This window comes from Acipenser ruthenus, chromosome 4 (genome assembly GCF_902713425.1).
Source record: "Acipenser ruthenus chromosome 4, fAciRut3.2 maternal haplotype, whole genome shotgun sequence".
In the NCBI taxonomy this organism is placed as follows: Eukaryota; Metazoa; Chordata; class Actinopteri; order Acipenseriformes; family Acipenseridae; genus Acipenser; species Acipenser ruthenus.
In genome coordinates, this window is record NC_081192.1 from 19,179,176 (window position 1) to 19,205,475 (window position 26,300).

At 37.3% G+C, this 26,300-nt stretch overlaps 1 protein-coding gene across 8 annotated transcripts in view; it reads right to left on the minus strand.

Moving 5' to 3' along the window:
• Window positions 1–26,300, minus strand: part of LOC117400207 (anion exchange protein 2-like) — a 136,610-nt gene that overhangs the window by 51,683 nt on the left and 58,627 nt on the right. For 6 of the 8 annotated variants that reach the window (XM_059022162.1, XM_059022157.1, XM_059022159.1 and 3 more), the window contains 2 exons: window positions 21,915–21,971; window positions 6,403–6,554 (listed from right to left, as the gene is read on the minus strand). In XM_059022162.1, coding sequence (XP_058878145.1) covers window positions 6,403–6,450 — 48 coding nt within the window. In that variant the 5' untranslated portion in view covers window positions 6,451–6,554; window positions 21,915–21,971. Of the gene's footprint in view, window positions 1–6,402; window positions 6,555–9,108; window positions 9,225–21,914; window positions 21,972–26,300 lie in introns of all 8 variants that reach the window. The other 2 variants (XM_059022160.1, XM_059022163.1) reach the window with 1 other exon arrangement.

Below are 26,300 nucleotides of genomic sequence, written 5' to 3' on the forward strand. Positions count from 1 at the left end.
GTGTACCCCATGTCAGAAACAAACTAACTTTCTCTGAAAGCAAAATATACTTGCAGTGCTGGGACAAATCTGAATATTCAAATGAACATTCCTTGACACATTCAAAAGAGATGTTATCTGTCAGATATTGTACAATTGATATAACTTAAAAAGTAGTATCCCCTAGGACCGACTTACAGTACCACCTTGCCAGAATCTGTGCAACACTTTCTAAAATGGCAAGTGGAAAAAGCTTTGCCTGTTGTGTGGGATTACTCATATATATTATATTTATATATATATATATATATATATATATATATATATATATATATATATATATATATATATATATATATATATATATATATATATATATATATATATATATATATATATATATATATATATATATAATTTGCCCATTGTTGTAAAGTGTTTGATTGTTGACCGCAGTCTTACAGTTATAAGATGGCCCGTTATGCAGCAGAACAGGTTAGAAGGCAGCACAGTAATGGCTCCCATTGTACCCATAATACCACTTGCATTCTCGTAAAAAGATGGAACACAAATTATAGCTCTGGACTAGTGTTATGAAAGGGTAACTGGATTATATTATCATAACCTCAATTACATCACCTTTATAAGGCATCATTAAAGGGTGTGCTAGGCAAATTATTGAGACTCAATGCCAACGTAGTTAGGAGCCCAACAGCCCAAACAACCATGCAAATCAAGAACAGCAGGACTGGTCTGTCTGGTATGGTCAGAGATGATGAATCCAGTTGTTTTTTGCCAAACTATGGCATGTAAATGAAAAGAAAAAGAGCAATAGTGGAGCATAACACATAAATCAGAGTATAAGTGTATCCAAATGCTTGTCTTCAAAAGGGGGGCCTGGATTTTATTAAACAGCCGACAGAGAATGCACCTGGCAGCTCTTTACTTTTATTTATCTACAAACATTATGAAGGTTTTGTTGATTTGAAAAGGAAATAGCTTAACATCCTATCTCTCCGCCACATGGAATTCTTACTGTATCTCAGTAGACTCTCTATTTTCTACACACAAAGAGGGCTGACAGATGTGGCTCTCAGAAGACCAACGGAGAACATTGCAACCAAACTGAACACAACTGAACTTTAGAGTTGCTTACCTTGGAGTTCAAGAGGAAGTCCATATAGTAAAATGCTCCAGACACCCTCCAAGGTTTGTGCTATAGTCCCAAGATTTGTGTTAAAGTTCAGACTGAAAAAGCAGGCACTGTGTCAGCAGTCACATGACCAGATCAGCTTGGCAACAGGAAGAGAGAATATTGCCAATCAGAAAATATCCAAATCGGCTTACTGACTGCCAGCTTGCACACAAACTAGCAAAGGGTTAATGATTAACTGTGAAGGATAGCCAAAGCTGAAAACGCGAGCAGACATCCATTAAGAATGGTCGTAAACTACTGCTATCTTTATTGGGTTTAATAAATCAATTGTAGCATTACCCTACTACACTGTATCTAAAGCTCAGAACAGCTATAATGTAAAACAGGATACAATTACTAGAACAATAAGCTCAAAAGTTAACAGCCAGAGCATAGGCTTGCATTATTCTTTGTATTCAAGAAGACTGTGTGTCTATGCTGGACAACAGTTTAGCATCACTTGTAACTTCATCTCCAAAAGTGATTGATTTTTGACCATGTATACAAACATTTCTGTTTAACGTATTACTTATATAAGTTTGACACCATGTTCTCAAGTCGATTTTTAAAAGGCATGTGTGTCCATTTTTAAGCAGCCCAGAGTTGTTTTGCCTCAAAGACTTCCCATACTTGTTGTTTCTCTCTAAATCTTGCTTTGGGGGTCTCTGCTACTGAACTAAAGCCTCCACAATGCAATGAACATCAAACATGACCCTGCGCTGTACAGAAAATAACATTTTTTTTCATTTTACTACAGAAAAGGTGTATTATGTACTGCTTACTACTAAATTACTTCTGAAACACTGTTTAATTCTTAACTTACATAATGGTTTTATTAACTTTCTTTGCTTGAGATGTTACCCTGGCATCTCTCGTCACCTCAGTTTTACTCAAAAGACCTTTATACCCTGTGGAGATGATTTAACAGGAAAATCGTTTGTTAACCACTAAACCTCCCGATTTCCATTACATCTCCTTTGCAACATTGGAAACTACTGTCAAGAGCAATGACCTGCTCAAGGCTTAAACCTTGATTTATATGGCCCTTTGTGAGTGATGAAAGGGAGCTTAACAAGTCACAATCGTTGTTTTTGAATTCCCATTGAAGCCAGAACCAAGGACAATCATGGCAAGCTCAGCAAATGGATTCCATGTTGGCAATCTGGGAATTGTAGCTGTAGAGGGGAACAGGTTCACCGGACCCTGCCAGCTCACCGAAAACCACCCGGTCCCCTGCTTTCACTAGCGAGTGAACAGAGACGTGTACCGCCACCTAACAGAAATCAAGGGGAAGTCCAGGTCCCAAGGCTTCTTTCACTGCATAACCATTAGCTCCCTAGTGTTAAAATAAAAGGCAGAGGCATCTGGCATCATGCTGACAAGCAGCCTTAGTGGGAGCTTAATGTCCTTTGTTTCACAGGTCTGCAATAATCCTGGTATTAAGCTATCAGATCAAAAAATGTAAACAAAAAAATCCAACCAAAAATGTTAATTCAAAGCTGTTTTTAATAAATCTCTGAAGGAATTCATGGCTTCCATCACATGCTGCTCACAAGTACTACAGCTGCTGCATCTTAGTAATAGCAAGCTACTATTTTGACAGAGCTCTTAATTCTGAACCTGATTTCACTTAGAAAAGAGCTGTGTTTATATCACACAGAAATTTACTTTTTGGGGCACTTCATTTAGAAACCTAATCTGACGTATTCCTTCAGCTTTATTTTAGAAAGGGAAAACGACTATAAGCAGGGATAATTAAAGGGTTCAATTATTCTAGCAAAACATAGGTGTTAAATGTGTAACACCCCATTTTGAACAAATTCACATTGTGTGCCGAACTGCAAACTAAAACAGACAATTTTCTATTTTTATTACACTTCCTCTAAAGAAACACTACACTAACACCTCTAATTCAACATGACAGGCATACCTAACAGCAGTGCTCCAGATAAGGTTTTGGGTCTGGGAGTAACTTGCCCTCTAATTTTAACAGAGAGAGTAAAACGTATTTCCAGGGGGTAAAATGCAACATTACCTCCAAGTCATGAGTAATATCGACAAATACTGTACAATCTTTAATGGTAATGGAGAGCCTTCAGACAATTGTAAAGTGATGATTATTTGAATGAAAAAAACAGCAAGAATGCACAGAGGAGACCTGGTGTACCCCATGTCAGAAACAAACTAAAGAGCCTGCCATTTTAACTGCAATGTTGCTTTGAACTCCTGTACAACCACACGTGTGTTCTACAAGGCTCTTTACTGGCTCAGCGCATTTTGTTCAAGATATTACACTGACTCTGTAAATTAATTATGTTACTTATATTTTAACATTAAATTCTTAAATTGAACATGTTAAAACTTCAATATAAAGCCATACAGATAAATGAAATAAGGAAATGCATTAATAAAGTTATAAAAACAGGTTTGTTTAATATTATAGACACCTTTTTTTTTACCAATTGCCAGGTACACAGCTTAACTGGACCGCTGCCTAACAGGGTTTGATAGTCCAATGTAATAAGCTTTTTTTATTACTATGTCTAAACACACCATCAACTGCAATAACACAACATCTGTGTGCTCACTGTAGAGGCTAGCAAAATTGTGGTTTTTAAAGTTTTATTTGTGTAGCATGGCTGGTTTCAGGATTGTTTTTTAAATGACACAGGTGCACTAGTCATTAATAACTATTTTCATGGTGCAGTAAAGATGGCAACCAGTCTTAGACGTCACCATTTCAGAAACCCATTTGGGGTAAATGAAGAAAACATTTCCCACCCAGTGATTCTGCATTGGTGATGCATCTCATTTGTAGTGTCACTGCACTGGGATGTCTTAGTGTAATAAAATAAATGTGTCTACTTTTGATTAGGGGACAATGATCTATTCAGGGATACCTAGATAAATAGTAAAAGGGTTTGAGTGCGGTTAAGGGTCAATAAGTGTCCTGCCCTCAGTCATTCGTCAATCCTAGGAAATGGGTAATATTTTGGGGTACCACTGCTCCAGTTAGATGGCTTGCTTATTATAAATACTCAAGAGTTCAGGGATAGTTAACCAACAGGTCTGTTACTAGGGCTGTGTTCGAAGGTTCGTTCGCTAGCCAGGAATTCAACGGTAGATTTAAAACCTACGAAGGTTCGTTAGGTTCATTCACGCACTGTTTTTTTTTTTTCTTGTTTGACAATGTGTGAATACTATAAATCACACATTAAATGTCACTCACATGCAAAAATTGGATCTTTTGATTTGTATAATGCATAGTTGTTGTATTAAAATCCTCTACCAAATCGTTATATGTAGCAGCTCTATACGCTGTCGTGTATGGAGCAGGGTATAGTATCAATTACGTGTAAATAAGTAATGTGTATGTTTATTTTTATTTAAATTATAAAAACATGATTACTGTTCTAGATAACGTATTTCTAAACTACATGTGAATGTGTTATTTCATTTACATGGATTACCTGTAAAATAATAGGATTTTCAATCAAATATAAACAAGTAGCAATGTAAAGTCACCAGTAAATTATGCAAATTAGTACCATCAAAGGTTCGACCCTTCCTTCGGTAATGGGTTCCGAACCTTCGAAGGTCAAAATGTACACTTCGGTTACAATCTGTTAATGACTTTTAACATTCACTATTGTGTAATTATGTAAATTCAGACGCACGAGAACCACCGATACACAAGTCCCGAAGGTTTGCAGATTACAGGGGCAATGTGCTGAGATATCGATCAAAGCACTAACCGTAAACCCGGGCACACTGGTGAAAGCGGTCTGGTGGCAGCGTGCCTTCCTAGTGAGCATCTCTCTATTTCTAATTCCTGGAACCAACTCCACCCATCAATTACGTGATGATGCTGGATATGTAATGTTATTACTTACAGAAACAAAAGTTGTGAAGATCAGGAACTTCACAAAACTTACTTACATTCTGACAGCACTGCATTCAGTCTAGGCAGTTTAATTAAAGCAACTCCGGAGAAAGAAAATGTGTAATAAAAAAAAATGTGGGTGAACCTGCTAACCGCAAAATATATCAATTTAGTGAACTGTTCATCTGTTTAAACAGGTCTTGTAACGGGGTGGTGTCCAAGCTTGCCCCCACCCACAATCACATTATTTTCTCAGGAACACAGAGGTTTTTAAAACGCATGAAACAGTCACTTGACAGTGTTCACAGGTAGAAATATTTATTGTGGCACTGGATACTGCACACAAATTACAACTGACTAGCCCAGGTTGTATATACAATGACTGACATTTACAAGACAAGCTCATGAATGATCTAAATCCCCCATGGCGTTAAATAAGCCCCAGCCCTGCCTACTCCGAACAGGATCAATTATTCAATAAACAGTTACACCTGGAATGATTTTATACAAAAATAAATTGTAACATTCATTCCATTTACAATAAACATTCATATATTTTACATTACACATGTTTCTTCTCATTTATACGTATTTGTTTAACCTGCATGAATACTGTTTTTTCTTTACAAACACGATTAAACTATAATATTGTTTACTCGTTATTATTATTGTCATTATTATCATCTAGTCCCTAACTATAACCAGTAAAGACTGAACATTAGCATTATCAGATTAGCATTAGCATTATCATTAGCAGTTTACCGAACATATGGCTATAACAAACCCTTGTCCCACATGTATAACTTCATTAAGGAAATACAGCAATACACCGTCATATATCAAATACACTTGCCCAACAGCATGCACGATACATAATAAAAGCATGGTTCTATCGTCAGCAGAACAACAGTAACAATAATAACAAAATAACATGCATTTGACTAATACAGTGAGGGTCTCACCCTCACAGGTCCTAACTATCAAACATAATTTTCTTTGATTTCAATACAGTGGGGTCCCATTATCAGTAACAGTAATCTTTATACTGTTGTGTCAAGAAACTGGTTTCACCCGAGTCAAAGTAAAACTAAAGCCGGGAACATACAAAGCCCAAGAGAAAAAGTAACAAACTTGCAAAAATGTTGTGTATGACACATAACAAGCCCTGGCACATCCCAAGTGTGAAGTAACCTCACATCTCGTCTCGTGTGCGAGCACCTTAGTGTGTCATTGTGCATAACTTCCCTCTCACATTACAAATAACAAATCATAATTAAATAATAACTTAAAACAAATTGCAACAACAGCGAAGCTCGCCATTGGACTTGGAGTGCAGTGTACTTACAGTGCGAGTAGCAGAAGCTAAGGTATCCTGAGCCTCTGGGTCACTCATGGCTCGGCTTCTGGTGCAGCTTCAAACAGCAAATTAATTGAAGTCAAACTTTAACCCTTTTCTTTTTCACTCAGACGAAGTGGATGGCTTTGGGACAGCATAACCTGCAACACAGAAAGTGAGTGGTGAGGGTATGGAAAGTATTATTAAGCCATGTTGTTCATGTTGAATCATTGGGTTTCTGTAAAGAGAATATTAGGCATCTGCCAAATAAATAAATAAATAAATAAATAAATAAATAAATAAATAAAGAAAGAAGACTTTGTCTTTTTAATGCCCAAAGAGTTGGCAGTGTCTACAACAACACTGAATCCTCAAATTGCACCTCGTGGAAAGTCATGATGTCAAATCATTGATTCCTCAGAGTTTATGAACACTATGCTGCAGACCTGTGGGCAGTCGGGCTGTATGAACATTCTGGTGTCGATTGCAGTGTACCAAAAGTTAGTCCACTTGATGCGTCTAACTAGTGAATTAAGCAGGTTTAGTCCACTTGCTTGGATTAAAAGTTAGTACACTTGTTAATCCCGGTTACAGTTTACCAGAAGATAATCACCACAAGTGGATCATCCGCTAAATCGGACTAAACAAGATCCTGATTGCAGTGTACCAAATCAGATGTGAGATGATCCTGTTCAGGAGGACTAACTTAGTACTATGAAGTATAAGACTAATTAGTACACTTGCTCGTCCTACGTTTGTACATCACATTTTAACACGAAGACAGTGCCATTATTCTCTGAAATGACGTCTAAAAACTAGTGAAGTGAAAAGTGAAGCATTTTGAACCTCAGTCTGAACCCTTTGAAGCATTTGGTTCAGAAAGGTTTGCTCTCCGAGTCACAGAAACATCCATAATTGCATTATATAATGATATAATGTACCTTAATATATTGTTGATACACTATATTAAACAATAGTTCATTTTCTTAGGTAGACAGCGAATGTATACGGTAGTTTAAATAAACTACTATAGCAATGTGGCACCCTTTTCCTTTTTGTCTAATTTATTATGGTTGAGGAACTGAAGAGATTGGTTTTGTTTTTTCATTAAAATATTGTACAAACTTTAATAAAAGTGCTGCACAATAAGATACTGTGTATTTAAATAATAATAAAAAAAACATGCACGTTTGATGTATTCAATTTAACCTGAAACGTCAGTGTAATGTGTATTAAATATAAACAACACATTTAGAACTTAACGTTCAGTGTCAAGCAGCAATAGGCTACCGGCAAGTTAAAATGCAAGTATGATCCGTGTGCGGTATGTGCATAAAAAGACATGTACTAGGCTACAATTATATTCGGAATCAGGGCTTGAATTTCAGCACGGGATTGCGGGAATCTCGCATTTTCCAAGTTGCTCCCGCATATCTGCAACTTTCAGTGCAGGAAAATCCCGCAGAGATATATTAAGACACCAAGCTACTGTATTTTTCACCCAATTTAGAATGCCTGAAACACTACAACAATCTCTAAGGAAGTGGGTGTCAGTGACGAAAGCACTATGAGCCGCATTCTGAGTAGTTCTGGTTAAAATAAATAAATAAATAAATAAATAAATAAATAAAAGTAGTGCTGGATATTTTAAGTACCGCAAGACTTTATTCTCTCGTACGTGATTCTCGGCTGCTATCTTTAAAGATTATAGAAACAGTACACTGCAGTAAGTAAACAGTTTTGAAAAAAAAAAGAATATATCAAGTTTATCTAGGTGTTGTTTTGCAAGCGGTGACTTTCGCTTTAACTCTTAAAACTCAGCCCCATTCATATAATAGTATGCCTGATGCAACTTACATAATATGAAAGGGAATTCTGTGGCCTTTCATTTGATATGTTACATGCATGCAGTACAAACTATCCAGTGGTTAAACATACATAAATGAAAACAGTGAAAAACAGGCGGAAATAGGGCTGAGTGTAAAGAGTTAAAAAAAAGAAATGGAGCGCTGGTTAAAAAGAAAAGCACCTTTTTCTTCTGCTGCAGCAAAAACTTCACGTCGGGCAATGGCAAAAGCAATGGAGGGTGCTCTGACTGTGATGAACAGCTTATTTTAAAGCAACACCAGAGTGAATGATGATGCAGTAAAATATATATTGTTTTTTATATGCAAAAGTGCCTTTTCTTTTGCCATCCCCCTAATATTTTGGAATCCCCCCCCCCCCCCCCCCCCCAATGGCTGCAGTATAGGGGGGAAATCCCTCCAGCACACAATGAAATTCAAGCCCTGATGAATATAGGTGTACTTTTACTTAAATGAAATCACACCTAATGTAATAAAAACGCTTTTATCATTTTATCATTAATATATTAAATTAATTGCTTTTTTCATACCTTCTCATATTTCTGACTTTTTTGCCGGTTCAATATCTTCAATGTAGTTTTTTTAATCAAATGCTAGTAATGACAATGTATACGTAAATGTCTGAGTTTGTCTTTACACTTTAAATTGTGTATTTGCATCCGCATTTGTAATGGCTTATTATGGGTTAGTCCTCATTATCGGTCTAACGTGTTCAGGTCAGCTAAACCAATTTTCAGGATTAGCTGTTTGGTACGCTGCAATCAAGACTAAGTCACTGGTACCCTGCAATCGACCCTCTGTGACTCTGATTCCTGCATGTGAACCCACACCAAATAGTCCACAGCACTACCTTAAAAGCTGCTAGTGTGCATACTGGGGTATGTATTTTTATTGGTCGAGTTTAACCAGAGGTTACACCGGGCCCAGGATTACAATCCCACAATGCACTGCAGAGATGACGCGTTTCTAAGGAAACAAGCAAAGTCAAATCAAAATCAGGGTTGGGGTCAATTCCTGTTTTTCAATTCCAATTCCATTTCAAATTCATTTTTAAAATCAATTCCCAATTCCAGTTCCTTAGAAAGAATTGGAATTGATATTTTAGAGACATAATAATTGTTAAAAGAGAAAGGAAGGGGGGAGAAATAAACAAAAAATCTGAAGGGAGGCAACATCAAAACAAGGGCAACAACTCAGGTAAGATAGCCATTAAATGTATTTATCTAAATGCTACAAGTCTCAAAAAAAAAATGTTAGAATTTGAAGCTACTGCACTAACAAGTAACTACAATGTAATAGGTGTTACAGAAACTCAGTTATCCGGAGACGAATATAATATTAGTGGGTATACACTGTATAGGAAAGACAGAAGAGGACGGAGGGGTAGCGCTATACATCAAAAAAGCACAGATTTTAAATCTGGAGGAAAAAAAAAAAAAAACAGGGGATTTCAGCTTTCCGCATATAAAATGGGAAAACCCGGTGGGGAGCACGACAGCTGAAATTGAAAGGGTAGAAATGACAAATGACTGCTTCCTAACACAATTTGTCAAGGCACCAACTGGTGGAGGGGCAGGCCTTGATTTATTCTTTTCAATTAACGAACACAGAATAACCAAAAACAGAGGTCAGAGAACCATTATCAAGCTAAAGATCACAACATGGATTCATCTGAAGTGCTTTTTAAAACCCCCAAATTAACGACTAAAGCTAAGGTTTACAATTTTAAAAAGGCAAACTGTGAAGGAATGAAACAGAGACTAACAAGTAGATTGGAGTAAAATACAGAAAACATCCACAGAGAAAGCATGGCTATTTTTCAAAAATGTAGTACTAGAGGCACAAAACAAATACCTACACCCCAAAAGTAGACAGAATCTAAAACAAAATGGCCAAAATGGTTTAAAAGATAACATTTAAAAAAAAAAAAAAATATATATATATATATATATATATATATATATATATATATATATATATATATATATATATATATATATATATATTCAAAGATAAAAGGCACTTTATAGAGCATTTAAAAAGTACTTGAAACTGCAAGCATAAGTGAAAAAGGAAGTTATAAAGGCCAAGAGAGATAGAAATAAGCATTGCCAAGGAGGCTAAAAACAATTCCAAATTTTTTTCCAATATTATAACAGCAAAAAAACATTCAAGGAGGAAGTAAAATGTAAGAGATACAAACAACAACATCATAAAAAAATACCAAATAAATGATTACTTTTCACAAGTTTTTACAAAGGAGGATACGAACAACATGCCCCACACGTTGACCTGTTCCTATCCAGTTTTAAATAACTTTAGCATAACAGAGGAAGAAGTGTTAAATGGACTAGGAGCTCTTAAAATAAACAAAAATCCTGAGCCGGATGTGATCCTCCCAATAGCACTCAAAGAAATGAAAGAAGTTATTTACAAACCGCTAACTAAGATCATGCAACACAGTCTCTTGAGACAGGGGTTGTACCGACAAGAATTGCAAACACAACAAACACCGATCCACAAAAAGGGAGACAAAACCGAACCAGGTAACTACAGACCAATACGCCTGACTTATTATTATTATTATTATTATTCATTTCTTAGCAGACGCCCTTATCCAGGGCGACTTACAATTGTTACAAGATATCACATTATACATTATTTCACATTATACAGATATATCACATTATTTTTACATACAATTACCCATTTATACAGTTGGGTTTTTACTGGAACAATCTAGGTAAAGTACCTTGCTCAAGGGTACAACAGCAGTGTCCCCCACTGGGGATTGAACCCACAACCCTCCGGTCAAGAGTCCAGAGCCCTAACCACTACTCCACACTGCTGCCCTGATTATAAAGTTTATAAGTTATTATAAACTTATGGAAACTATAATAAAATCCAAAATGGAAAATTACCTAGCCTATATGGTAACAGTATCCTGGGAGACAGTCAGCATGGTTTTAGGAAAGGGAGATCGTGTCTAACTAACCTGCTTGACTTTATTGAGGATGCAACATCGACAATGGATAATTGCAAAGCATATGGCATGGTTTACTTAGATTTCCATAAAGCTTTTGACAAAGTCCCACATAAAAGATTAATTCTCAAACTGAACGCAGCAGGGATTCAAGGAAATGCATGCACATGGATTAGGAAGTGGTTAACATGTAGAAAACAGAAAGTACCGATTAGAGGAGAAACCTCAAAATGGAGCGAGGTAACCAGTGGAGTACCACAGGGATCAGTATTAGGTCCTCTGCTCTTCCTAATATACATTAAAGACTTACATTCTGGTATAGTAAGCAAACTTGACACAAAAATAGAAGGAGTGGCAAACACTGTTGCAGCAGCAAAGGACATTTAAAATGATCTAGACAGCATTTCAGAACGGGGCAGACACATGGCAAATGACATATAATAGAGAAAAGTGTAAGGTACTGCACGCGGGCAATAAAAATGTCCATTACAAATACCATGTGGGAGACACTGAAATTGAAGACAAAATTTGTGAAAAAGACCTAGGAGTTTATGTTGACTCAGAAATGTCTTCATCTAGACAATGTGGGGAAGTTAGAAAAAGGCCAACAAAATGCTTGGATATATAGTAAAAAGTGTTGAATTTAAAATCAAGGAAAGTAATGTTAAAACTTTACAATGCATTAGTAAGACCTCTCCTAGAAAATTGTGTTCAGTTCTGGTCACCTCGCTACAAAGGGATATTTCTGCTCTAGAAAGAGTGCAAAGAAGAGCGACAAGAATTACTCCTGGTTTAAAAGTCATGTCATATGCAGACAGGCTAAAATAATTAAATCTGTTCAGTCTTGAACAAAGAAGACTACGCAGCGATCTGATTCAAGCATTCAAAATTCTAAAAGGTATTGACAATGTCGACCCAAGAGACTTTTTCGACCTAAAAAAAGAAACACGGACCAAGGGTCACAAATGGAGTTTAGGACCACTTAATTACACAGAGAATTGTGGGAGTTTGGAACCAACTGTAATGTTGTTGAAGCGGAAACCCTGGGATCCTTCAAGAAGCTGCTGGATGAGATTCTGGGACCAAAAAGCTACTAACAACCAAACGAGCAAGATGGGCCGAATGGCCTCCTTGTTTGTAACCTCTCTTATGTTCTTAAACCACAGGATACAGGAGTACTGGATAAGCTGGCATTCTGGCACCCAAGCCAAAACAGCATGTCAATAATATCTACAGAGCCGTCAATTATTCTTAACTGCATCTTTCACACTGTCGCTTAGTTTCATGTACCACAACAAAAAATCATTTATTTCCACTTCCCTCAGCAGTGGCACATTCACAATACATTCCTTTGTCAGATTGGACATACTTCTTTTATTGCTCTGAGCACACTCTTAAACTCAGGGGAGATGTTTAAGGAGAACAGAGATGTTTTAAATATGGATATAGAGAATACATATAGAGAAATGTTTTCCAATATACAACACCCACTCTGTTTAATCATTCCAACCTGGGTTTAAAATATACTTCCCTCAATAGGTTGGATTTGCTTCATGTATAGATGTATTTTAACAAAATATTGGACAGACTGTAGGGGTTTATCACTGAGCCTTTGAATAAAACCACTAAGCATGCAGTGGCCAGTCCAGTTATTTTCATTTAAATTCTGGCTATAATGAACATGTTAAATATAATAGTCTCATATTAACTGTACCATTCTTGGACTAGCCTGACCTCTCTCTCTCTTTCTAAAAAATCCCCTGTGCAAGCAGGTTTCAGACCTGCCAAGGCTAGTTTTTTTTATTAATATGAAACTCTACAGTAAGCGCTTTTCCAAATTCACCACATGAAATCATGCTTTGGCTGGAGTCAAGAGACGCCTCGGGATGGTTCTTTTCGGATAAGAAAAAAGCTTGCATCCTAATTTTTATAACTAAGCTCTCACTATTTTCTTAATATAATGAGGTACATAGTCCTGTTTTTCTTAAAGCATCTTCTGTTGGTTATCATTCAAGGTTGATACACAGCAAATACAAATCCCGCTTTTAAGAGACAACAACGAATCCTGCTTTGAGGTGCCAAAAACACTTCCTTATCTCTGAAAGTCTAATGCCCTTCCAGTATTCTACCGTGTGTCTGAGACAGACTTTTAATTATTTCACTTGTAAACTCTACAGTCTCCCTGTAAATAAATACCTCTGTTTATTACTGCAGTAAAACCTAAATAAATGCAACACTGTAGCTTTTTCAGTTTTAAATGTAATTCTGTCCAACAGCTTTTTCTTTTGTAATACAAAAGCCTCTGTATTTTTGGCTCATAAAAATCACCCCAATTAAAGTTGCTACCTTCCTGATAAGAACTGATACTGTACACAACTTTTCTAATTTAAATGAAATGCTTACTTTGGCTGAAGAGAACAGACATTACACCATATACTCCCATATTATGTTACCAAAAGCTATTTCGTTAGTTAAATTTTAAAAAGATCGCTCATTATAGAAAGACCTTGAATTGAAACTTCTAACGACCAGTGAGTCTCGCTTCCACTGCCAAAAAGCACTTTCCATGCCCAGCACGGCTCTGCTACAAGCAGGTAAAGAAGAGGTCACTTTCCATGCCCAGCACGGCTCTGCTACAAGCAGGTAAAGAAGAGGTCACTTTCCATGCCCAGCACGGCTCTGCTACAAGCAGGTAAAGAAGAGATCACTTTCCATGCCCAGCACGGCTCTGCTACAAGCAGGTAAAGAAGAGGTCACTTTCCATGCCCAGCACGGCTCTGCTACAAGCAGGTAAAGAAGAGGTCACTTTCCATGCCCAGCACGGCTCTGCTACAAGCAGGTAAAGAAGAGGTCACTTTCCATGCCCAGCACGGCTCTGCTACAAGCAGGTAAAGAAGAGGTCACCAATTTAATTATATTTCTTTAGCAGGTCCACTGTATACTACAGTTATTAAATCCAGTTTACACTTTATTGTCTTATATTCAAACTTAACAGTTCCTCTGTTATAATAAAACATTTACACTTCTAATAGATTAAAATACATGTGATTAGCTTAGAGACTACTTTCAGATCAAGCTTACTCTTTTCTAAATGAGAAACTTGACTATGAATACACTCAAGCAAAGTAGATACTCGGTTCATTTTACAGTTTTTATTTGTTACAATAAAACTCAAATAGATGCAATACTGTTATTTTTTAGTTTAAAATATAATAATGTCAAAAATCATGCTTTTTTCTTTTGCTATACTAAAAGGCTCTGTGCTTAGTTCTTTAAAAAACTATGACTTCACCTAGTTAATTAAATGAGATGCCTGCTTCGGCCAAGGTTACAGGCTTCCGCGTGCAATAGTCTTCATTAAAGATAGGGGAAGCCATATTTTTAAGTCTGACCGGCTTCCAAGAGTTTATAAGCACTCTAACAACAAAGGCACACAGACAAGCTTTTTTTTTTCTAACATTAACATTTGTTCAGTTTTCTTAATTCAAATTCTGCTATCCTGCTCATAATCTGCTACAATAGTAGTTCTACTGGTTGTATATTCTTAAACATAGTACAGTTACTAGAATATTCTGACAGTGTCAGTTAGTACTGAACTCTCTTATTTTTAACTGTAATATTTTTTTTCAACAATAATTATTTTATTTGTATAACAGTTTAACGTTAAATGATTGTATAACATGTATTTCTAAATTCAGATACTTCAATATAGCAGTCTCTTTTATAAATTTGTAATTTTATTTTACTCCACTGATATACACAGAAGGCAAGAGATTTGTTTTAATTAGGCACCTGCTTGGCAGTAAATGCAACCTTGAATATTAAAACCTAGGACTGCTATGCTTTGATACAAACTAACATGCATTTACTAAAGCTATTATATAAAGTTTCTTTTTTTTAATCTTGTTGTTTTCTTATTTATTTAAATACTTTTGTTTTTCCTTACTATAAGAACCACAAACCTATTTTAGTTAAATTGTTTCTGGCATATTAACAGTGCTCCATAGAGTTTGCCATTCTGTTCTTGCTGGATCAGAATGTTTGAGGTTCTGAGTCTAATTAAAAAAAATGCTTTTGCCTGATAAGGGAGGATTGGAACTTTCAGCAGGTCGGCCTGACCTTATGATACAAGGAGTTCTCTTTTCAGACCTTACATATTCACTGTTATACTAGAATAAACAGGAATATAGAATCCTACAATATTTTCATAGACTAATACAGAGTACATTATAACATTTTTCTGAATAGTGTGTTTTAACAATTTGTTTAATATTTCTGCTGACTTTATATTCTTTAAAACAGTTATTACGACATTTTAACCCACATGCAGTTTCACAAATGTTCAATTTGTATCCCAAAGATCAGCCTGCCATCAGTAGCTGTGACAGTCTTTAAAAGTCTGATACCTGCAAAAACTTAAACCTTGTTAGCTGGGCTCCCATCTCTACATTCCCATTCCCATCATCACTGGGAAACTTCAAATAAAATTAAGCTGTTTCTATCAAAGAGCCATACATCTCTGCAGCATGTACAGTGCCCTCCATAAGTATTGGGACAGTGAAGTCAAAATTGCTATTTGCGTGCAACCTTAACATCCCATTTCCTGACTTTTGTGATTTTGAACTGCAACTTTAACGTTATTTTAACAAAGATTTTGTTATTGAATTTCCATAGTTTTTATTTTTATTTTTTTATTTTTTAACCTGAATCTACTACAGTATCAATTCCTAAAGTCCAACACACGTGGAAGGAAATATGTTGTACAGCAACCCATGAAGTGGAGGCCACACAAAAAAGGCAACCAGCCTGGTATAATGCAGGTGAAACAGGTCTGTTCTAAGAGATCTAAGTAAAACACTGCATCCCAACACATTTTTTTGTTTTTCTCCCAGGGTCAGGGACACAAAAATGTGAGATCAGCTACTGAAATGTGTCAACTGGCTTATTACAGGCTTTATGAAAAAATCTGTCCCTATGTCCATGACTTTATCATACACTCCAGCAATCCAGTAATGAGACCAGCTTTGTTTTTGTATGCAACATTTTCTAACTGCAAAAACATGCAAGTTATCGTCTATTAGTGAAACATATATAATACTCAATACAGCATACCGCGTATACCATGAACATGAGACCATACATGCAGCCTATAGTATAAATATTACAGTTTGTGTTGCTAAGCGTTTACCTCAGTATTCCATGAGTAATGCTGTTTTCTCAGAAAACATCTGTGGTCTTTCAGGTTCTTTCGGTTTAATCCAATGGACCCTGTAGTCTACTTCCAGTTGTGTGTAAATAGCAACTTCATACAGCACCATATTTAATTTAAATATTCTATTGACATGCAGCTGTTCGTACCCTGTTTTGTTAAGGGTTTGTTATCGGTAATTTATTATTATTTTTTTTTTAACATAGGGTTTAAGTGCATATTTGTGCAGCCAGCTAAATTTCAGTATGTTGGGCTACTTTTTTAATGTTTTTGGTAATCATGCTGTTTGTTGTGTTAATAAAGTTTATTCAAAATGCTGTCAGGTGATCTGTTGCTGGTGATCGCTTAAAGTCTGCATCCATCTGTTTTATTTTTACAATTTGTGAATGAAACCATAGAGTAGCCTAGTTTGCTATATTATTTACTAAATTTATGTGATTCTATAAATCTACTGCTAAACTGCAAGAACAATTTGACTGTGATTCTGCATCTCTGAAAAGTCCTAAGTATTTTTTTATTTATTTATTTTTTTAAATGAGGAAATTGATAATAAAAAGTACAGATAAAAATACGCTGGGTCCTGACTACAGTATTTGCGCTGAACGAGCATGACTGTACAGTACAATGTTTCAAATGGTTTTGTATATTTGGCATTTCCGTGTTTTTGTTTTATGACGGCTAAATCGAGACATTTTTTAATTCTATACATTCCATGTTATTTACACTATTAGAGCATCAAAGTTTATTTTGCAAAGAGGTGATGAGCAGAAACCACTTTCTCAGCATCATGAAATTTTTACGATTCTCTAATATAGACAATGTACGCACAGATCGCCCTCTTACAAGATTGGAGCTGTTTCTTTCCATGCTCAGAGAGACGTCAATGGATTTAGTTGACCCGGGACAGAATTTAGCCATTGATGAGGCACTCGTGCAAAAGAAGACTTCACTTTCGGCAATACATAAAAACAAAAATAGCTCGATTTGGACTCAGACTTTTCTGCCTGTGTCCCAGTGATAAAAGGCTGAGGGGTTGCAGCTGGAATTTTCAAATTTACATCGGCAAAGATAAATATGATGTCTGGCATTATCCAAAAGCAAGTGAACTCAGTTTATCTGAAAAGATTGTGGTTTATTTGGCTGATCATGTACTGATCAGACAAAATCTGGTACCCGGGAAGGGGCTTCATTTTTACATCTGGACTTGAAGTGGTTAAACACAAAACAGACAGTAAACAAATGGGTCATGTGACGCTACCAATGATGGCAACACACAGAGGACACATACAAGACAGGCAGACAGCAAGTCTCAATTGAGTGCCCGTCTCTAAACAATCATTTGATCAAACATAACTCCAAAAAGCACACAAAACAAACCCGTTTCCACATATAAATTACACCAACACTAATTTCCCACTGTGCAGGGCAACTGCCCTGCTACATGTATGTTTAAAAGAAAACAGTAAAGAAATAAAAAAGCAAAGAATGTACACTTACATGCTGAATACAGTAATTACATGTCCTTTCTCTTAAAAACTACCCAGCGTAGATTGCTCCTCACGCCCGTTGCCTGGTTGCAGTTTGTGTGAAGATGACCGACAGGCAACGTTTGCATTTGTCATGCATGATTCGTACTACAATAGGGAATCTTTGAATTAGCGTTACCTTTGAATTAGTCAACCATCGTCTCTGTTTTCACTCAGAGAATAACACACTTGACACTGGAGAAAGTTCAGCGTCAGTCAGTACTGAGATCGTTGTATCCAGGTCGATCCTGTACGTGATCATTCTAATAGAGCTAATTTGCATTGAAAAAAAATCGGTTCTTGCTGTTGGGATCGTTAAAAAACGGGTGTTCGTTTGTTATAGTGAAGTTAGTTTATATATATATATATATATATATATATATATATATGTATATATATACCAGGAAAGAAACGGGAGGAATTGTACTTTTCCGCGATGGTATTTTTTTGTCAATGTAAGTTCAGTCTCACTGAAATAAATGGTGAGTGACATACAAGGCAAAATTCCACTCTCGTGTCCCAGGCTTTACAGTTACAGTGCCTTGCGAAAGTATTCGGCCCCCTTGAACTTTGCGACCTTTTGCCACATTTCAGGCTTCAAACATAAAGATATGAAACTGTAATTTTTTGTGAAGAATCAACAACAAGTGGGACACAATCATGAAGTGGAACGAAATTTATTGGATATGTCAAACTTTTTTAACAAATAAAAAACTGAAAAATTGGGCGTGCAAAATTATTCAGCCCCTTTACTTTCAGTGCAGCAAACTCTCTCCAGAAGTTCAGTGAGGATCTCTGAATGATCCAATGTTGACCTAAATGACTAATGATGATAAATAGAATCCACCTGTGTGTAATCAAGTCTCCGTATAAATGCACCTGCACTGTGATAGTCTCAGAGGTCCGTTTAAAGCGCAGAGAGCATCATGAAGAACAAGGAACACACCAGGCAGGTCCGAGATACTGTTGTGGAGAAGTTTAAAGCCGGATTTGGATACAAAAAGATTTCCCAAGCTTTAAACATCCCAAGGAGCACTGTGCAAGCGATAATATTGAAATGGAAGGAGTATCAGACCACTGCAAATCTACCAAGACCTGGCCGTCCCTCTAAACTTTCAGCTCATACAAGGAGAAGACTGATCAGAGATGCAGCCAAGAGGCCCATGATCACTCTGGATGAACTGCAGAGATCTACAGCTGAGGTGGGAGACTCTGTCCATAGGACAACAATCAGTCGTATACTGCACAAATCTGGCCTTTATGGAAGAGTGGCAAGAAGAAAGCCATTTCTTAAAGATATCCATAAAAAGTGTAGTTTACAGTTTGCCACAAGCCACCTGGGAGACACACCAAACATGTGGAAGAAGGTGCTCTGGTCAGATGAAACCAAAATCGAACTTTTTGGCAACAATGCAAAACGTTATGTTTGGCGTAAAAGCAACACAGCTCATCACCCTGAACACACCATCCCCACTGTCAAACATGGTGGTGGCAGCATCATGGTTTGGGCCTGCTTTTCTTCAGCAGGGACAGGGAAGATGGTTAAAATTGATGGGAAGATGGATGGAGCCAAATACAGGACCATTCTGGAAGAAAACCTGATGGAGTCTGCAAAAGACCTGAGACTGGGACGGAGATTTGTCTTCCAACAAGACAATGATCCAAAACATAAAGCAAAATCTACAATGGAATGGTTCACAAATAAACATATCCAGGTGTTAGAATGGCCAAGTCAAAGTCCAGACCTGAATCCAATCGAGAATCTGTGGAAAGAACTGAAAACTGCTGTTCACAAATGCTCTCCATCCAACCTCACTGAGCTCGAGCTGTTTTGCAAGGAGGAATGGGCAAAAATTTCAGTCTCTCGATGTGCAAAACTGATAGAGACATACCCCAAGCGACTTACAGCTGTAATCGCAGCAAAAGGTGGCGCTACAAAGTATTAACTTAAGGGGGCTGAATAATTTTGCACGCCCAATTTTTCAGTTTTTTATTTGTTAAAAAAGTTTGAAATATCCAATAAATTTCGTTCCACTTCATGATTGTGTCCCACTTGTTGTTGATTCTTCACAAAAAATTACAGTTTCATATCTTTATGTTTGAAGCCTGAAATGTGGCAAAAGGTCGCAAAGTTCAAGGGGGCCGAATACTTTCGCAAGGCACTGTATGTGCTGCTTCTCATTTCCAGTCGTACTCACACCTGTTTTTCTCCCAATTTGTGAACTGTGGTACTGCTTGGCATGTAAAAAAAAATACAGGGGTCTGATCAGCATTTCCGATCTGTCCAAGCTGGTACTGTTTGTTATAAATGCTGAAATTGTAAAAGCTTATCTATGAATTCCTCAGGAAGCTAATGACACTTCTTTGAAAATGGCTGCCTGTATGTCATGGATGATTTGAGATCGGGCAGTAACGCTTTGGTTCGTCTTTTATCAGCAGCAAGTTATGTTGCTGCTTGTGTATTCGGGCAGTGATGTCATTGTTCGTCTTTTTCGGCAGCCAGTTGCGTTGCTGTTTGTGTACTCGGGTAGTCACTTCTTTTGTTGCCGATTTTAATACACGCATCACTACTGTACTCGAATTTATGACGCAGGCTATTTTTGAGAAGCTAAAAATGGTTAAAGTGTCTTAAATTCGAATTCTTCTATTTCACGTATTATACACTTTCCACTGTATCTAAATGTACTATTTCATGTATTATGCTACTATCATGTATTGTAGCCCAACACAGGTTAAGACCCCCCTTCTCCCAAGGTCATGCAATGAAGAGTGTCTGTACTGGCAGTGCTGTGGACCCCAGAGATCTGCTGGCTCTTAACCATTAGACTCACTTGGCTCTCTCTGACCACAATTCATCTATTATTTAGTAACTGGAGAGCTTTATTAAAGACCTAGTGCTAAGGACAGGTTACAATTACAGAACCCACTTCCGCCTTTACAAGACTTGTCAAGCCTTACTGCCACACTCAAGGGCAGATAAAGTCAGCCCTAGATGGACTTATTTTAGAACAGGCTATTGATTATACGTTATTAACTTATTAATAAGACAGCCACAGAATCATCCTTCACTAGAAAGCCAAATAAAAATGGAAACAATTGTCTGAAACTAAAATCTGGACAGGAATAGCCTTTGAGGGACAATTCTGAGCTTCTCTCTGACTCTGGCCCACTGTACAGTACAGTAGTTGCAGGCAGACACAGAGCCAATGGCACTGCAACACTCTTGCTTTAACAGTGTGTGGTGTCACAACTCCACACTCACTGACAGCACTTACTGTATTGTACTCTCTCATTACCGAAGCAGCCCGATAAAGAACATTGTACTACAGTTTAACCCCACCCTCCCCACTTACTATACCAACCTTGAGCACATACACACACCATGCTACTGTACAATATCTGTGTTCCAAACATTTATTACATTTAGAGTTACTGGGGTCTGATGTACCTTACAATATAATTACTTAAGCAGTGGTGAGTACCTGGAAAGCAGTACAGATATAAAAACGTGCAAATGAAGACTTGGTTGGAACAAAACAATGTACAGCAATGGAAAGTTTCCAAATGATACAATTCTGGAAAACACTGTCATAAAGCTTGGCCTGTACATTCAATAAACTAGCAACCAAAGCACTTCACTGTATTGCATGCCCTTCTAAATCCCCAGTTTGGGGAATATTGTGCGGTATCTCATGTACACCAGTGACATGTACCGAGTCACTCAAAAATCTTAAAATATAACAAAGTAGAGTTTAAAAGCATGCCTGCCCTTTGTCTTCCATTTAATAACGGTGGATTTGCAGAGGCAGGCAAGGCAGAGTCACAGATGACTCAATTGACTGGCACCGGCTTGAGTATACTTGCATGTCTCGGAAGGGAAAGGTGACCTGAACAAAGAAAACTGCACTGGAAAAAAAAGAAAGAGAGTCACCGCTTACCTTTTTATTTACTGCAGGAGACCTACTTCAGGCATCGTAGTGCAAAGCCAAGACCCACTGCAAACAAAAAAAAACACAAGACGGAGCAGGTTTATATACGGTGTGAGCTGTACTGTATTGCAAACACACACACACACACACATCCACCCTCACAGTAATAACTGATAATTCAAGTCCTCCTTTCTGGATTATATGTCTTCCTCTCTTTCAAGCCTCCATGTGACCTGATATATGACTCAACAGCAACAGATTCAAACAGTGTCTCATACAGACCGAACAATGACATTAGTAAACACATTTCTATGCTATGTGAAATCCTCAGTTGCCCCTCCCTTCCCCTCCCATAAAATAAATAAATAAAAAAAAAAATATAAAAGGCTGGACAAAATCACAGATGGCTTGAGATTGATTCTCCTAATCAATTACAAATAGGCCTAATTATATTAATAACCTAGTTCTAAAACTAATAGCATTTTAAAATGTATTTTGGTAAACAAATAGCGTAGCATAAGACAGAACTGTTTGCCAGCAAGGTGCCAGACAGCTTTTAAAGGCCATACAGAATATCGGGTTTAAAAAGATCTAGTGAAGACATATCAAACTCACTGCGTCACCAAAAACAGGGTAATAGGTTACAAATGGGGAAGGCCAGGAATGTCTGTGAAGATTATTGACAAAGGTTTCTATTCACCACCTCTGTTGAAATAACTAAAATAGCACCCGGAGACTCAAGTTTTTTTTCATTCCTTCCTCAGCAGAGGTACAGTATTAAGATGATACACCACCAAGGTTCCCTGTTCACATCAGTAGGTCTACAGCCTACTCAGCTGACGGAAGGCTAGTGTTAAAGGGAATGGTAGAAGTGGCAGGAAGCTCCAATGACTATGCAAGTCACGGGGTGTGTGGAAATCACAACCGGCTCACAGACTTCATCACAATGTCAATTAATAATTGTTTCCACTGTGGGAACTATTTAAAATAGCTGTTTTCTAAACAAATAAATAAACAAATAAACAAAGAACTGTTATATTCTTAAATACAGTACTGTATATGTGCAGTAACTTAAAACTGAATTTTCTGATCTAGATCCCAAACTGTGAAATAACCTACAATAAATAGGTTCACGTACAGGATTACTCTATGAATCATACTGAATGAGCAGCTTCTGACAGCTCTGTACTCTGGTACATGGTAGATACATAGCACCATATAATATAAGAGGTCTACATTAAGTGTACTGCACCTGGTACTGTAATGCCAAGAGGAAAACTGGAGATAACCGTGATTTCATTATTATACACATCTGCTGTATAATTAAAAACAATGTATGTGAAGTCAATTTAGTGTACCATTTTGAAACATTACCATAAAAAACATTGTATAAGTCGATTTTCTAGGCATTTTTGTGGGGCCATTAAAAAGGGGGGAGTGACTAATACAACAGTGCGACATATGCGCCGGTATGTGTAATATTAAACTACTGTACCAGCGCCACCATGGGATTACTACAGCCACGGTTATTATGGCTCACACAAACTTAACTGTCAACAACCCGATTATTTTTTCAGGATCTATGGCATTCAGGTCATGTTGCTAGGTAGAAACACAAAACCACTGTTCTAATTAAAAGTTTTAATTTGTTACCCTCAATATCCTTAGTCATTTTGAATATTATACACAAGCTTTTAGACTCTTGACTGACCTCCTCTCAAAAACGTCAGTTATACTGCTTCACTGTTAGCATAATAGCTGTCGGTCTCTATGAATTTCCTTACTCCCACCCTCCCGAGCCATTGATTTGTCAACATTCAGACTACCCGCCCCTGGGACCCGTAGCAAACAGCTATTGGTTAGAAAGTCGAGTAGTAGTAAACTTTTCAAGTATTCTGTTAGTTGTAACTGCAGTGCTATAATTATGCAGGTGACTTTGAGACTGGATAAAGTAAGACAGTCAGACAAAAAACAGAATTGCTACTCAACAGGTTTGAAATTGTGCCTTGTTGAATTTGCCGAAATACATGGTTATCGATCGCAATGCTGAAAAAACAGTAAGTGAATGGAGACGAAACAGACAAACTTAAAATGGAGGAAGAAAAACAAGCTGATAGGAGAAAAGGGTTTATGTCCCTATGTAGAAAACATTTTGTTTGAATGGAGTACTTTCAGTGTTCTACATGTCACTGTACCACAGTGGTACACTTGTAAAATGTAGTAGGTCGCCAATTAATACCCCGTTTTTCTCCCAATTTGAAATAGTCACTTGTATTGTTTCAGGCTCAGCTCACCGCTACCACCACCGTGCTGACTCGGGAGCGGCGAAGACGAGCACACGCTGTCCTCTGAAACGTGTGCCGTCAGCCAACCACTTCGTTTCACTCTGCAGGCTGCGTCGGAGGACAACGCAGCTCTGGGCAGCTTACAGGCAAGCCCGCAGGCGCCCGGCCAGTCTACAGCGGTCGCTGGTGCGTGGTGAGCCGAGGATACCCTGGTTGACTTAAGCCCTTCCCACTCGGGCAATGCTCAGCCAATTGTGCGCCGCCCCTTGGGAGCTCTCATCCATGGTCCGCAGTGGAATAGCCTGGACTCGAACCGACGACCTCTAGGCTATAGGACGCATCCTGCACTCCACACGGAGCGCCTTTACCGACAAGCAGCACTGTTTCTTTTCTTTTAAATTTGAATTAATACAACAAATTTGTAAAAGCCAATGCAGTGGGAACTATTGTCTAAGTATGGTTTTGGAAAGAAATGTTCAGTAAAACAAAGATGATATGTTCTTGAACTTGTCTGGGTACTCGTAAGCTAAAATAAATTATTGGTAGGTTAAAATGTGGGATGTATGATTTTACGGAATATTTTACAGAATATTTTCTAGCAGTTTAAAAAATGAAAAACACTCAAATTATTCATGGAATAAAATGAACAAGGGTTACTTCGAAACTAAAATTGTGTATCTTTCTGTATGTATCGGTGTCGAGCATGTAGGAAAAAAAATAAATTGTAAAAAAAGTATTCTAAAACACAAAAAAGGGGTTTTCCTAAAATTGAAGTCTCAAAAAGGAGGGAGTGACTTTTACGCCAGTGCGACCTACCAAGCGATTTTACGGTAACTTTCCACTAGAGGACAACAATACTCTGATGTTACCAGTACAAGTCTAAACATACTGTTGTACAATAGACATCATCATCTACTAAAGCAGCTTGCTTATAACTGTGCTCTTTTTCTTCTTCCTGCACAGCCATGACCAAAAGCTGTCAATTGCTCAAGGATAAACCAGTCTCTCAGAGAATGAGTGGTCCCTGTAAATAGTTTTCCCTTTTTAATTTCCCCTGGAGTCTTTTCTGTTTTACTACAGTAGCCCAGAGGTGTTTTACAAATGATTTCAACTCAGTACATTTCTTCATACATACTCAGCTCTTGTGAATAAACTCACAGTATGCCTCAAATTTTTTAAATACGAAAAACTACTAGATACCAGGACCCACTTGAAAAAACATGCACTATGCTATGAACACAGTACTGTGTGTATAGTACAAACAGTATACCAGTTAAGCCAATTCGCTTTCTAGGATTACTAATCTAATAAAATTACAGTAAAATGAAGTTTGTGAAAAATCATGTTTAGAATGTTTGGGCGATGGTATTAAGGTTTCCACTGTACAATCTACAGATCTCCACTGAGCCTCTTGCTAATGGGCCTGTATCAGCATTTTAGAAACTTGTGTCTCCTTTGCTTTTCCCATTCATGTGCTGTATAAAATACAACGTAATTACAGTACAACAATTTGAGGCTTATCAAAAACTATTTTGTCTGCTCAATACATTAAAAATTATGTCATGCTCAAAGAGTACATAACAACATAAAGCTTACATGACTGTGCAGCTCTCTAAATAAGACATAACTGTAAATTAGGATGGCAGCTTTGTAAACACATTTTAACTAAGCTACAGGGAAAGTGCCTTTAAATTGGAAACTGTATTATACTTACATTCTTCACTATGAACTGTAAACCTCCAGCTACAGTGCTTTGGCACTGCCTGGCACCAGTCAGTAACCTCAGTTACAGTAAAACACAGGGCTCGGTTTTTGACAAGTTGTTTAAAATAAGTTTTTTTTTTTTTTTTTTTTCAGTCCACTTTCTAATTTTTACATCATAAAAACTACCATAACACATTTCATCACAAACTTGGCAAATCTACTAGTCTTGTGAAATACCATGGCCATCTTATTCTGCAGACAGCGTGCGTGCGTGTGTGTGTGTGTGTGTGTGTGTGTGTGTGAGCGCTGGGATAAGAGTAAGCAATTACAAAATCTACAAGGTCTAACCTGACAAGTTCCCAACATCTCTAAGGTTGTGTTCACATTGGGTTCGATAAACAGACTC